At 45.4% G+C, this 12,725-nt stretch overlaps 1 protein-coding gene across 1 annotated transcript in view; it reads right to left on the bottom strand.

Annotated features, from left to right (window-relative positions):
• Positions 1 to 2,160, bottom strand: part of LOC122542238 (ras-related C3 botulinum toxin substrate 1-like) — a 28,758-nt gene extending 26,598 nt beyond the window's left edge. The window contains exon 1 of the mRNA XM_043679765.2: positions 1,930 to 2,160. Coding sequence (XP_043535700.1) covers positions 1,930 to 1,967 — 38 coding nt within the window. The 5' untranslated portion in view covers positions 1,968 to 2,160. The remainder of the gene's footprint in view (positions 1 to 1,929) is intronic.
• Positions 2,161 to 12,725: the final 10,565 nt, after the last annotated feature.

Genomic DNA, 12,725 nt, shown 5'->3' with positions numbered 1-12,725 from the left:
AACAAACAGAGAATTGAAAGCTGACAATTAGCAGTTAGCACTTGTCTCACAGCGCCAGGGAACCAGGTTCGATTCCAGCCTCAGGCGACTGTGTTGAGTTTGCACATTCTCCCCGTGTCTGTGTGGGTTTCCTGCGGGTGCTCCGGTTTCCTCCCACATTCCAAAGATGTGCAGGTTAGGGTGGATTGGCCATGCTCAATTGCCCCACAGTGTTCAGGGATGTGTAGGCTAGGTGCATTAGTCAGGGGTAAATGTAGTGTAATAGGGGAATGAGTCTGGGTGGGATACTCTTCGGAGGGTCGGTGTGGACTTGTTGGGCTGAAGGGCCTGTTTCCACACTATCGGGATTCTATGAATTGACAATTGGCACTGAATGTAAAAAGAGAAAGTCATGTTCACTAATGTCCTTAATGTAAGAAAATCTACCATTCTCTCCAAGTCTGGTCCATGTGTGACTCCAGACCCACAGTGATGTAGTTCCACTTAACTGATCCAGCAGGCCACTCAGTTGATGGGCAACAAATGTTGCCCACATCCCAAAGTAATATAGTTTTCAATGTGTAAGAGATACCTTTGGTTTGTTGAGATTGAGTCAAACTCAAATGTTTGCTTGTTCGTTGATTTGCTACTGTACAGAATCGAACTGTGTTTGTGACAACGCATACATACAAATATATCTTTGCAATTTAAAAAAGAGCAAATAAAATTCCAAAGTTTATTTTGATTTAATTGCTTCACCTTTTTCATGTAAGCAATGCCCTTATTGGGTTTTGCTTGTGACGGTTCCCCGACCACCTGGGTGATTTCCTGGTGGTGGAAACATTGACTTAAATCTTTTGCCCATGGTGCCTTTTTACTGAGAAAAATAAAAATTGTTTAAAAATGGAATTCCAAAGTTTAGTGCCTGTGAAGTGGCAATGGTGGGGGTCCCACAATGAGACCAGAATTAGAAAAGGGAGCAATAACCAACAAAGTTGGAGGAGCAAAGGAAGAGAGACTGGAAATTATGGAACCATGTTCATCGTGAAAGGGAGCGAGGAAAGGTATCAATTGTAACACTTCCAAAGAATGCAGATACCAGGAATCATAGAATCAGACAGCACAGAAACAGACCCTGCAGTCCAACTCGTCCACACTGACCAGATATCCTAAACTCATCCACTCCCATTTGGCAATATTTGGTCCATATCCCACTAAACCTTCCTATTCATGTACCCACCCAGATGCCTTTTAAATGTTGTAATTGTACCAGCCTCCACCACTTCCTCTGGCAGTTCATTCCATACACACACCACCCTCTGTGTGAAAAGATGGCAACCCAGTCCCTTTTAAATCTTTCCCCTTTCACCTTAAACCGATGCTCTCTGGTTTTGGACTCCCTTACCCTGGGGAAAAGGGCTTCATCAGCCTTTTTCCTGAAACGTCGATTTTCCTACTCCTCAGATACAGCCGGACCCGCTGTGCTATTCCAGCGCCACTCTAATCTTGACTCTGACCTCCTGCATCTGCAGTCTTCACTTTCGCCGAAAAGGACTATTCCACCTATCCATGCCCCTCATGATCTTATAAACCTCTATAAGGTCTCCCCTCAGCCTCCGACACTCCAGAAAAAATAGTCCCAGCTTATTTAGTCTCTCCCTATAGCTCAAACCCTCCAACCTTGACAACATCCTTGTAAATATTTTCTGAATCCTCTCAAATTTCACAACATTTTACCTATAGCAGGGAGACCAGAATTGAACAAAATATTCCAAAAGTGGCCTAATCAATGACTTCTACAGCCACAACATGACCTCCCAATTCCTACACTCAACGCACTGATCAATAAAGGCACATGTACCAAATACCTTTATCACTATCCTGTCTACCTGCAGCTCATATCATCAAACAAAATGAAACATTCAGACGGTAACAACAAAGAGTACTCACCCATCACCCACCACCACGCATTTGATGTTTTGCATCATTTAGGTGCCGGATTGTATAGTTTTCTCTCAAGGAGATGAAAGAGTAAAAGTAGAAGACAACTTCTTACTCGAAGAAGCTCAAGGCTCAAACCTGGCTTTGTTTCTGGGCTATACGAAACCTCCCAGCCATCCGATTCTGGCTCCCTTGCTAACTGAATACGTGTCTCATGGCACACATACCCTCCTGAGCAGCTACGTAGGCAAATAAGCTAATGTTAAATTTAACTACCAAATGAGAGATTTGGTTTGGAGAAGCTTTGGATTGTATGAATAAGCTGTCGCGTTAAACAAAGGGATGTGTGGAACAAGGCACCACTGAATGTTGGAGGGGATCCACTGACCAGATTATAGGGGAAGGGGATTGAGGGATTGAATGAGATGAGTTGGGAAGTCGATATGAAGGACAAATACCTAGAAAGTGGGTGCATCTCATCAACACCTAACAGATCTGTGTTCAGGAAACAAGAGAGAAAGAAAGGAGAAATCACTTCATAAATAGTGGTCTTGGCATATTCCTTTCAAAGACCTATATCGCACACTTACTTATGGGACGTATGCTCCAAAAAGAGCTTTAGGGAGAGAATCCATAATTGGACCTGATTGCTCTACACCAACATCGTTAGTGCAGTCTTAATCAATGGGTGGGAATCAGACAGCTTCCTGATCAGATCTAGAGTCAAGCATGGCTGCCCACTCTCTCTTGCCTCATCATGTGTGTAGGAGGAAGGATGCGAGCCTGAGGTGGGGGTGGAGGGGGGTGGGGGGGGGTGAGGGGTGGGTAGGGGGGTAACTATTCCAGGCAGTGGGGACCTGCAGGTCAAAGCCTCCCCACACATGGATGATGTCGCCGCTTTCTGCTCGGATCTGCTGTCAGTGCACAGACTCATGAGCTTCAGCGACCAGTTCGCACGGGCCTCAGAAGTCAAGGTAAATCGAGGCAAGAGCGAGGCCATGTTCTTTGGGATCTGGGCCAACCAATCCTATATCCTTTCACCGTCGGCACAGGTTACCTGAAGGTGCTGGGAATACGGCTCGGAGGGGAGTGTGCAAAATTTTGGGAGGAGCGCATCGCCAAGGTGAGGTAGAAACTGAGCCTTTGAGAGCACCACTCCCTCTCCATTGTGGGTAAAATCCTGGTCATCAGGTGTGAGGCACTTTCTCTGTTGTACGTGGCGCAGGTCTGGTCTGTTTCCTGAAACTGTGCTGTTACCTGAGCCATCTTCCACTTCATTTGGAGGTCTACGATGGACCATGTCTGCAGGGACTCCATGTACAAAACTCTGGATAAGTTGGGGAGAAACGTACTCAACATCACCCTCATCCTGATGGCCACCTTTGTGTGTGGGTGCGTCAAGCTGTGTGTAGACCCTCGGTACGCAAACACCAAGTGTCACAACGTACTGATGTTCTACCTGTCCCCGGTGTTGCGAAGGATGGGCCTGGCCTCATTGCCGTAGAACGCTCCAAGTAGTTGGACTGTTTAGTATCATCTGTCCTTTGTGGAGAAATTTGTAAAGAAAAATACCTTTGACCACAAGTCCACCAGGAAGTGGTCAGCACTTAGCGTCCTTGAGACCCTGTGGTAAAAGGAGAGGGTGGATCCTGTTGGGTTGTTCCCTGAGCAGACTGTCAAAGCCATTTGGCAGAATTCCTCATCACCAGTACTTTGCAACAAGCACCAAGACATCGCTTGGCTGGTGGTGAGAAGGGCATTACCTGTGAGATCCTTCATGCACGCCCAGTCTCTCTGCGCCACCACATGCTGCCCTCGAAGCGGCTGCCAAGGATAGAGACAGTCACACATCTCCTTCTGGAATGTGTCTTTGCTAAGGAAGTCTGGAGAGAGATGGAGTGGTTCTTGTTGGGATTCATCCTGAGCAGCTCCATGACATGGGACTCTGCGCTCTACAGTCTGTTCTCTGGGACGCGCACCGAGACAAACATTGATTGCACTTGGAGTACCATCAACTTGGGGAAAGATGCTCTTTGATCTGCCAGAAACCTGTTGGTCTTCTAGAGCAAGGAGCTGACCCTGACCAAGTGTTGCAGACTGGCACGATGCAGCAAAGCTTGGGGCAATTGCTGCCAATGCACAGTGGGGAAAGACCACCATCTGAGGTCTCCCTGCTGAAAGTTAATGGGGGTCCGTTCAGTTATCGGACCCTCCCAGTGCCTCGAGTCTATGTAAATATAATCTTGTACAGGTAAGAAATGCATTTGGTTTGTTCATTGGATAAAGTAAAACTCCAATGTTTATTTGTTTTTTCAAATGTTACTGTACAGAACTGAACTGCTTTCATGACGAAGTATGTATATAAAGATATTTTTATGAATAAAGTATATTTTTCAAGTTAAAAAAATAAATGATAACGACATAGTGTTAATGTCACTGAGTTGTATTTCAGAGGCTCAGCCTAAAACTCTATTATACATGGGTTCAAATCCCATCTCTGCCTCTTCAATCAACAAATCCGGAAAATAAACATTAACCTGATGACCACAATATCTAATCACCAATTGCTGTAGGAAAAAAACTCACCTGATGCTCTAAAATCCTATCAGGAAATGAAATCTGTCATCCCCACTTACATGTGACTCCAGACCCACAGCAATGTGATAGACTCCTTCCTGCCATCTGAAATAGCCAAACAAGCCACTCATTATTGGGCAACAATTTTTGGCTATGCCGTGGGATGTTCTCACCTCATCAAAGGATAAGTGGAAAAGATGGCCATTTGGTCCCTCAGACCTGTGGTAGTGGTGGGATGGCTACATAGCTCCCCATTGAACTATTTTCCATTTTCCAGAAAACTTGGTGAAAGGGGGAGGCGGTAATGTTGTGATGTGCATCAATCGGATAAGATTGGAGGTTGGCTAACGTGGCGCCATTATTTAAGAAAGGTGCTAAGGAAAAGCCAGGGAACTAGAGGCCGATGAGCCTGATGTCAGTGATGAGTAAGTTATTTGAGGGGATTCTGAGGAACAGGATTTACATATATTTGGAAAGGCAAGGACTAATTAGAGACAATCAACATGGCCTTCTGCGTGCAACATCATGTCTCACTAACTTGATTGAGTTTTTTGAAGAAGTGACAAAGAAGATTGATGAAGGCAGAGCAATAGACATTATCTATTTGGACTTTAGCAAGGCATTCAACAAGGTTCCTCGTGGTAAACTGGTTAATAAGGTTAGTTCACATGGAAGGCAGGGAGAGCTAGCTATTTGGATAAAAAATTGGCTTGAAGGTAGGAGATAAGAGGATGGAAGTGAAGAGTTGTTTTTTAAACTGGAGGCCTGTGACCAGCGGTGCACCGCAAGGATCGGTGCTGGGTCCACTGCTTTTTGTCATTTATATAAATGACGTGGATACGAATATAGGAGGAATGGTTAAGCATTTGCAGATGACACCAAAATTGGTGGTGTCATGGACAGCGAGTACAACAGGACCTTGATCAGATGGGCCAAGGAGTGGCAGATGGAGTTGAATTTAGATAAATGTGAGACATTGCATTTTGATAAGGCAAATTAATGGTAAGGACCTGAGGTGTTTTGCTGAACAACGAGACCTTGGAATGCAAGTTCATATTAACTTAAAGTCTCAGGTAGTGAAGAAAGCATTTGGTACACTTGACTTTATTGGTCAGTGCATTTAATACAGAAGTTGGCATGTCAAGTTGTACAGGACATTGGTCAGGCTGCTTTTGGGATAGAGTGTTCAATTCTGGTTTCCCTGCTACAGGAAGGATGTTGTTAAACTTGAAAGGGTTCAGAAAAGATTTACAAGGATGTTGCCAGGATTGGAGAGTTTGAGCTATAAGCAGAGGCTGAACAGGCCGGGGCTACATTCCCTGGGGTGTCAGAGGCTGACGGGTGACCTAAAGAGGTTTATAAAATCATGATGGGCATGGGTAGGCTGAAAAGTCAAGGTCTTTTCCCTGGGTTGAGGAAGTCCAAAACTAGAGGGCCCAGGGTTAAGGATGAGGGGGGAAAGATTTAAAAGGGATCTAAGGGGCAACTTTTTCACACAGAGAATGGTGCCTTAATGGAATGAGCTTCCAGAGGAAATATTGAAGGCTGGTACAAAAACAGCATTTAAAAAGATACCTGGATGATTACATGCATATGTAGAGTTCAGAGAGATATGGACCAAATGCTGGCAAATGGGAGTAGTTTAATTTAGGATGTCTGGCTGGCATGGACAAGATGGACCAAAGGATCTGTTTCTGTGCTGTACAACACTATGACTCTATTAAATTTAAGACCATTAGAAATAGGATCAGGAGTAGCTCAGTTGGCACCTTGAACCTGCTCCACAATACAATAGAATCATGGCTGTTCCAACACTCCACACATTCGATTTCCTGCCTTTTCCCCATAACCCTTGATTCCTCAACTGATCAAGAATCCATTTATATCAAAATTGAATATACACAAGGACTCTGCTCTCAGTGGCAAGGAGCTCCAATGACTCAGAACCCTCTGAGAAAATAAATATGCTCCTCATCTCCATGTTAAATTGGCACCTCTTTATTCTGATCTAAGTCCACTGATCCTTGACTTTCCCATGAGGGGAAACATCCTCTCAGCATTTACCTTGTCAAACCTATTAAGAATCCTATATGTTTCAATGAGATCACCGGTCATTCTTCTAAACTCTAGTGAGTAGAGTCCCAACCTGTTTAGCCTTTGCTCATAGGACAATCCCTCTATACCAGGGATCATCCTAGTGAACCTTCTCTGAACTGCCTCCAATGAAATTGCATTTTTTTCTTAAATAAGGAGACCAAAACTGCTCACGGTACACCAGATGTGGTCTCGTGGGCATCTTGTACATTTGCAGTAAGACTTTCCCACTCTTATACGCTAACCACCTTGACATAAGGGCTAACAATCCATTTGTCATCGTTCTTTTCTTAAGTCCAAAAATGCTCTTGCTCAGAATTGAATGTTTCGTTGGCCCTGCTACTAAATCACCCATGGTATTTTTATTCATCTGTTAGCCACCATCGGCAAACCATCTGTGTTTTCTAATGGATTCATCTATGTGCCAAGCCTGTTGAGGGCAATAAGACCATCAAAGGTGGGCAGCCTTTGGGAGAGGGGGAGTGGACTAAATCAAAATGGGGTTGAAAGGGGCCAACATTCTATTAACCTTCTTGATTACCTGCTGCCCCTATACGTTTCATGTACAAGTACCCTCAAGACCTTCTGTGATGCATCTTTCTGCAATTTCTTCTCCATTTAACTAATGTTCTGTTCTTTTGTTCTCCCTTCCAAAATGAACAACTTCATGACTGGAACAAGGTCAACCAGGTGGACCTCATAGAATATGAGTTCCCTGATTGGGGCTGTTAATCTGGCCCTGTCATAGAGTGATAGAGTCATACAGCACAGAAACAGACCCTATGGTCCAACCAGTCCAAGCCAAACATGATCACAAGCTAAACTAATCCCACCTGCCCGCTCTTGCTCCCTCGAAACCTTTCCTACTCGGGTATTTGTCCAAGTGTCTTTTTAAACACTGTAACTGTACACACATCCACCACTTCCTCACGAAGTTCATTCCACACATGAGCCACACTCTGTGTCACCAGGGAGTGCTGGCCGACAGATTTAAACAGGAGTGTCAGGCGCTCTGCCCACTCTAGGAGCTGGCTCTGTGTGAGCTGGCTCTGTGTGAGCTGGCTCTGTGTGAGCTGGGTCAGTGTGAGCTGGGTCTGTGTGAGCTGGGTCAGTGTGAGCTGGCTCTGTGTGAGCTGGCTCTGTGTGAGCTGGGTCAGTGTGAGCTGGGTCAGTGTGAGCTGGGTCAGTGTGAGCTGGCTCTGTGTGAGCTGGGTCAGTGTCATGTACCATACACACGTAAATAAAGAGTGAACTTGATGACGGGATACTGGCCTTGGTGGAATTGTTTCACATATTTTCCCACATTACACTCCACATGACTTTTTTTTTGTCCAATACTTATGAGTATTGAAGGCCTGATCAGTCAGTTGGCAAAAGATACCAAAATTGATGGTGTGGTAAATACTGAGGAGGAAACCCTTGGATTATATAATGAAATAAGTGGGTTGGTCAGATGGTCAGAATGGTGACAATTGACATTCAACGGTATTACCATCATTGAATCCCCCACTGTCAAACATCCTTGGGGGTTACCATTGACCAGAAACTCAACTGGACTTACCACATAAACACAGTGGCTACAAAAACAAGTCAGAGGCTGGAGATACTACGGCGAGTAACTCACCTCCTGACACCCAAAGTCTATCCACCATCTACAAGGCACAAGTCAGGAGTGTGATGGAATACTCGCCACTTGCCCTGGATGGGGGCAGCTCCAACAACACTCAAGAAGCTTGACACCGTCCAGGACAAAGCAACCCGCTTGATTGGCACCACATCCACAAACATTCAATCTCTCCTCTACCGGTGCTCAGTAGCAGCAGTGTTTACTATCTACAAGACGCACTGCAGAAATTCACCAAAGATCCTCAGACAGCACCTTCCAAACCCATGACCACTTCCATCTAGAAGGGCAAGGACAGCAAGGGCAGCACCACCACCACCGGCCTGACTTGGAAATGTACCACTGTTCCTTCACAGTCATTGGGTTAAAATCCTGGAACTCCCTTTCTACCGGCACTGTGGGTCAACCCACAGCAAGTGGACTGCAGCGATTCAAGAAGGCAGCTCACTCCCACCTTCTCAAGGGGCAACTAGGGACGGGTAATCAATGCTGTCCAGCCTGCGACACCCAAGTCCCGCAAAATGAATACTTTTAAAAAATTGGAATTTAATCCTGAAAAGTGTGAGGTGATGAATTCCAGCAAGGGAATACATAGAAACTTGAAGGCAGCAGGACATATCGATAAAGTGGTTGAGAAGGCATATGGAATACAGGTACTTGCCTTTACAAGTGAAGGTATTGAATACAAGAGTTTATGATGATTAAGACAGCACTCACTGATCATTGGTCAAGATTCCAATAGAATAAAATTCAAATCATTCTAACAGCATGTTTTTTATAAACTGTATTCATGGGTTGAGTCTGCATTACATGGTCAATTGCAGGAGCTGAACCCAGATATCAGAGAGCTGGATCAGCAATCAAGATATTCATCAAGTCATGTACTGTGGCTCAGAACAGAGAGAGGAAACAGCACCATCTGTAGGAAGATGCTGGAAAATACAAATATGGTTCACAAGTGAAAGAAGTCTTGCATATTTGGAGTCTTGGTAATAAGGAGCTGGCAGCGTAATAGTGATGTCACGTAGTTAGTAATCCTGCCACACTGAATAATAAAGAAGTTATTCAAGACTCGAAAAGTTAACTCTGTTTCCCCTCTCCATGGATGCTCCTGAGTTTCTCCGCTGAGGGGTGACCTTATAGAGGTTTATAAAATCATGGGGGCAAATGATAGGGTAAATAGACGAGGTCTTTTTCCGGGAGTGGGAGACTCCAGGACTAGAGGGCATATTTTGAGGGTGAGGGGGGGAAAGATATAACAGAGACCTAAGGGGCAACATTTTCATGCAGAGGGTGGTACATGTATGGAATGAGTTGCCAGAGGAAGTGGTGGAGGCTGGTCCAATTACAGCATTTAAAAGGTATCTGAATAGGAAGGGTTTGGAGGGATATGGGCCGGGTGCTGGCAGGTGGGACTAGATTGGGTTGGGATATCTGGTCGGCATGGACGAGTTGGACTGAAGGGTCTCTTTCCATGCTGTACACCTCTATGACTCTATAATTCTCCCTTCTGAGTTCAGAATTCCAGCATCCACAGTATATTGCTTTTATTTGAGTTTTGTTACAGGAATTGTCTGCAGCTTAAGAAGATTTAACTGTGTAAACCATGGTGGCACAAGGCCTTCATATTTAGCTAGGAAAGAAAGATAGTGGTCTAAATTTGATCAGTTTACTAACATCAAAGCTATTTCATTCATCTCCATACCCATAAGCAGTCTGATACAGTGTCGAGTTCATGGAGAGACGTATCAACTAACTTGGACAGATCTAGAAGAGGAGGCATAGAAGGTCAATGATGTTAATACACAAGTTAAAGCTAGCTGTAATTAACAGAAATGTACTTACAATGGAACACTCATTTTCTAACCACTATAACACAAACTCACTATAGAGAGATAAAGAGAGGAGGCTGAGACCTATGTTGCTGGTTGAGAGGAGCATCACTGTTCTAGAGTGAGTTTTGGGACACCGTCCATAACAGAACATGCGATGGAATAACAGCAAATATTCCAGTGTCTAAGAGCCAGCTGTGAAGAACAAAGAAATCTTGTTGTTTCTGAACTGCGAGGGGCAACTAGGGACAGGCAGTGACACCCACATCCCAGGAGTGAATAACAAAAAAGGTATTCTGTTTAACACAACATGTGCTTCAGATCTAGAAAGCAGTCTGCAAGTGGGGTGAAGGCAAGTTTAATTGCGGATTTTAAAAAGGGAACTGGATCATAATCTGAAAGTGGAAAATTAAAACAAAGCCCGAAAGGGCAGGAGAGTGGGACTGGCCGAGTTGATTTGCAAAGAGCCAGCACAGTTATGAAGAGCGAAGGGCCTCCTTTTGTGGTGTTACCATTCAGTGCACTCTATTAAATCCAAGGTACCTTTGTTTACCTAAGGAGCAGTTAATGTGTTTGATTCACTGACAATAAGATCCCAGGGCATGAAAATTCAACTAGAACCCAGAGCAGGAGGCCTCTGCCATGTTGAGGTATCAGTGATATCAAGATTGGGGTGGCACAGTGGCTCAGTGGTCAGCACTGCTGCCTCGCAGCGCCAAAGACCCAGGTTCGATTCCAGCCTCAGACAACTGTCTGTGTGGAGTTTGCACATTCTCCACGTGTCTCCGTGGATTTCCTCTGGGTGCTCCAGATTCCTTCCACCATCGAAAAAGATGTGCAAGTCAGGTGAATTGGCCATGCTAAATTGCCCATTGTGTTAGGTGCATTAACCAGGGGGTAAATATCGGGTGGGGGAAGGGGTCTGGGTGGGTTACTCTTCGGAGGGTCAGTGTGGACTTGTTGGGGCTGAAGGGCTTGTTTCCACACTGTAGGGAATCTAATCTAAGTCTGATACTTGAATTCAGGCCAGGTGTAACAACAATATCTTGCATTTATATGGCACCTTGCACTTGGTTACAGTATAAACATGCTTGACCAGAGGGTTACCAAACACAAGGGGGTATTAAGAGCAGTGAGTATAAATTTCATCCGAGAGCTGGATGGAGGTAAAGGAGTGTGGAGAGGCAGAGAGGTATGGAGGGAGGGGGAGGTGCAGTTCCAGAACTTAAGCTGAGGGAGCAGTAGTGAAATGAAAAAAACTGGAAACGATATAGGAGGTTAGGATTGCAGCAGACTGGAATTGTTGTCAGGCTGGAGAAGTGTGCAGAGATAAGGAGGTGCAAGGCTGATGCTGCAGCAGACAACCCTTTGGATTTTGTTTTGGTGGAAGAATTAAAATGTCTGATTGCCCCATAAATCCACAAATGCTTTAATAAGTGGAACCCTCTGTGCTGTTTTATTTCTGTCACATTGCATTCTACCCAGCTCATAATCCAGAGATTTATGTACGACTATGTCAAATGCTTTTGTGCTCGGGTGAGTACATAAAGAATAACAAGGAAAATAGGAAATAAAAGGAGCACAGAATCCAGACTGACAATTAACCCTCTCTGAGAAGAGGTGGAGTTAGAACCATTGACATTGTTCAAATTAAAGACACCCTTTAATGGCTAAACAATATGGTGCTGGAAAAGCACAGTTGGTCAGGCAGCATCCGAGGAGCAGGAGAGTCGACGTTTCGAGCAGAAGGCCTTCATCAGGAATGATGGGATGGCCCAAGGGGGGTGCTGAGAGATAAATGGGAGGGGTGGTGAGGCTGGGAATGTGATAGGTAGATGAAGGTGGGGATAATGGTGATAGGTCGGAGAGGAGGGTGGTGCAGATAGGTGGGAAGGAAGATGGAAAGATAGAACAGGTCATGAGAGCAGTGCAGAGTTGGAGAGTTGGATCTGGGATAAGGTGGGGGGAGGGGAAGTGGGTAAACTGGTGAAATCCACATTGATCCTGTGTGGTTAGAGGAACACTTTAATTCCCCTCCTACTCTGCCAAGGACATGCAAGTCGTGGGCCTCCTCCACCGCCAAACTCTAGCCACCCGATGCCTGGAGGAAGAATGCCTCATCTTCTGCCTTGGGACCCTCCAACCACACGGGATCAATGTGGATTTCACCAGTTTCCTCATTTCCCTTTCCTCCATCTTATCCCAGATCCAACCTTCCAACTCTGCACAGTCCTCTTGAACTGTCCTACTGTCCATCTTCCTTCCCATCTATCCACTCTACCCTCCTCTCCGACCTATCACCTTCTCCCTCACCTTCATGTACCTACCGCCTTCCCAGCTACCTTCTCCCCTGCCCCAACATCCCCCCCTCCTCCCATTTGGGCCCCCCTCTCATTCCTGATGAAGAGTTTATGCTCGAAACGTCGACTCGCCTGCTCCTCGGATGCTGCCTGACCTGCTGTGCTTTTCCAGCACCACACTCTCGACTCTGATCTCCAGCATCTGCAGTCCTCACTTACTCCTTGCTGATTACACCGTTTAATAGCAGTTGGATGTTAGCATAGTTGCCTGCAAGGCCGGTCGGTGACGCTAACAGCACAGGTTCAATCCCCACATTGTCTGAGATTACTATGGTCTTCTCAACCTCACCCTCGCCTGAGATGTGGTGACCCTCAGGT

The sequence above is a fragment of the Chiloscyllium plagiosum genome, unplaced genomic scaffold (assembly GCF_037043375.1).
Source record: "Chiloscyllium plagiosum isolate Xiang-an unplaced genomic scaffold, Cpla_swu_hap1 HiC_scaffold_33, whole genome shotgun sequence".
In the NCBI taxonomy this organism is placed as follows: Eukaryota; Metazoa; Chordata; class Chondrichthyes; order Orectolobiformes; family Hemiscylliidae; genus Chiloscyllium; species Chiloscyllium plagiosum.
The sequence above is the reverse complement of the archived record's forward strand: the minus strand, read 5'-3'. Positions and strand labels throughout refer to the sequence as shown.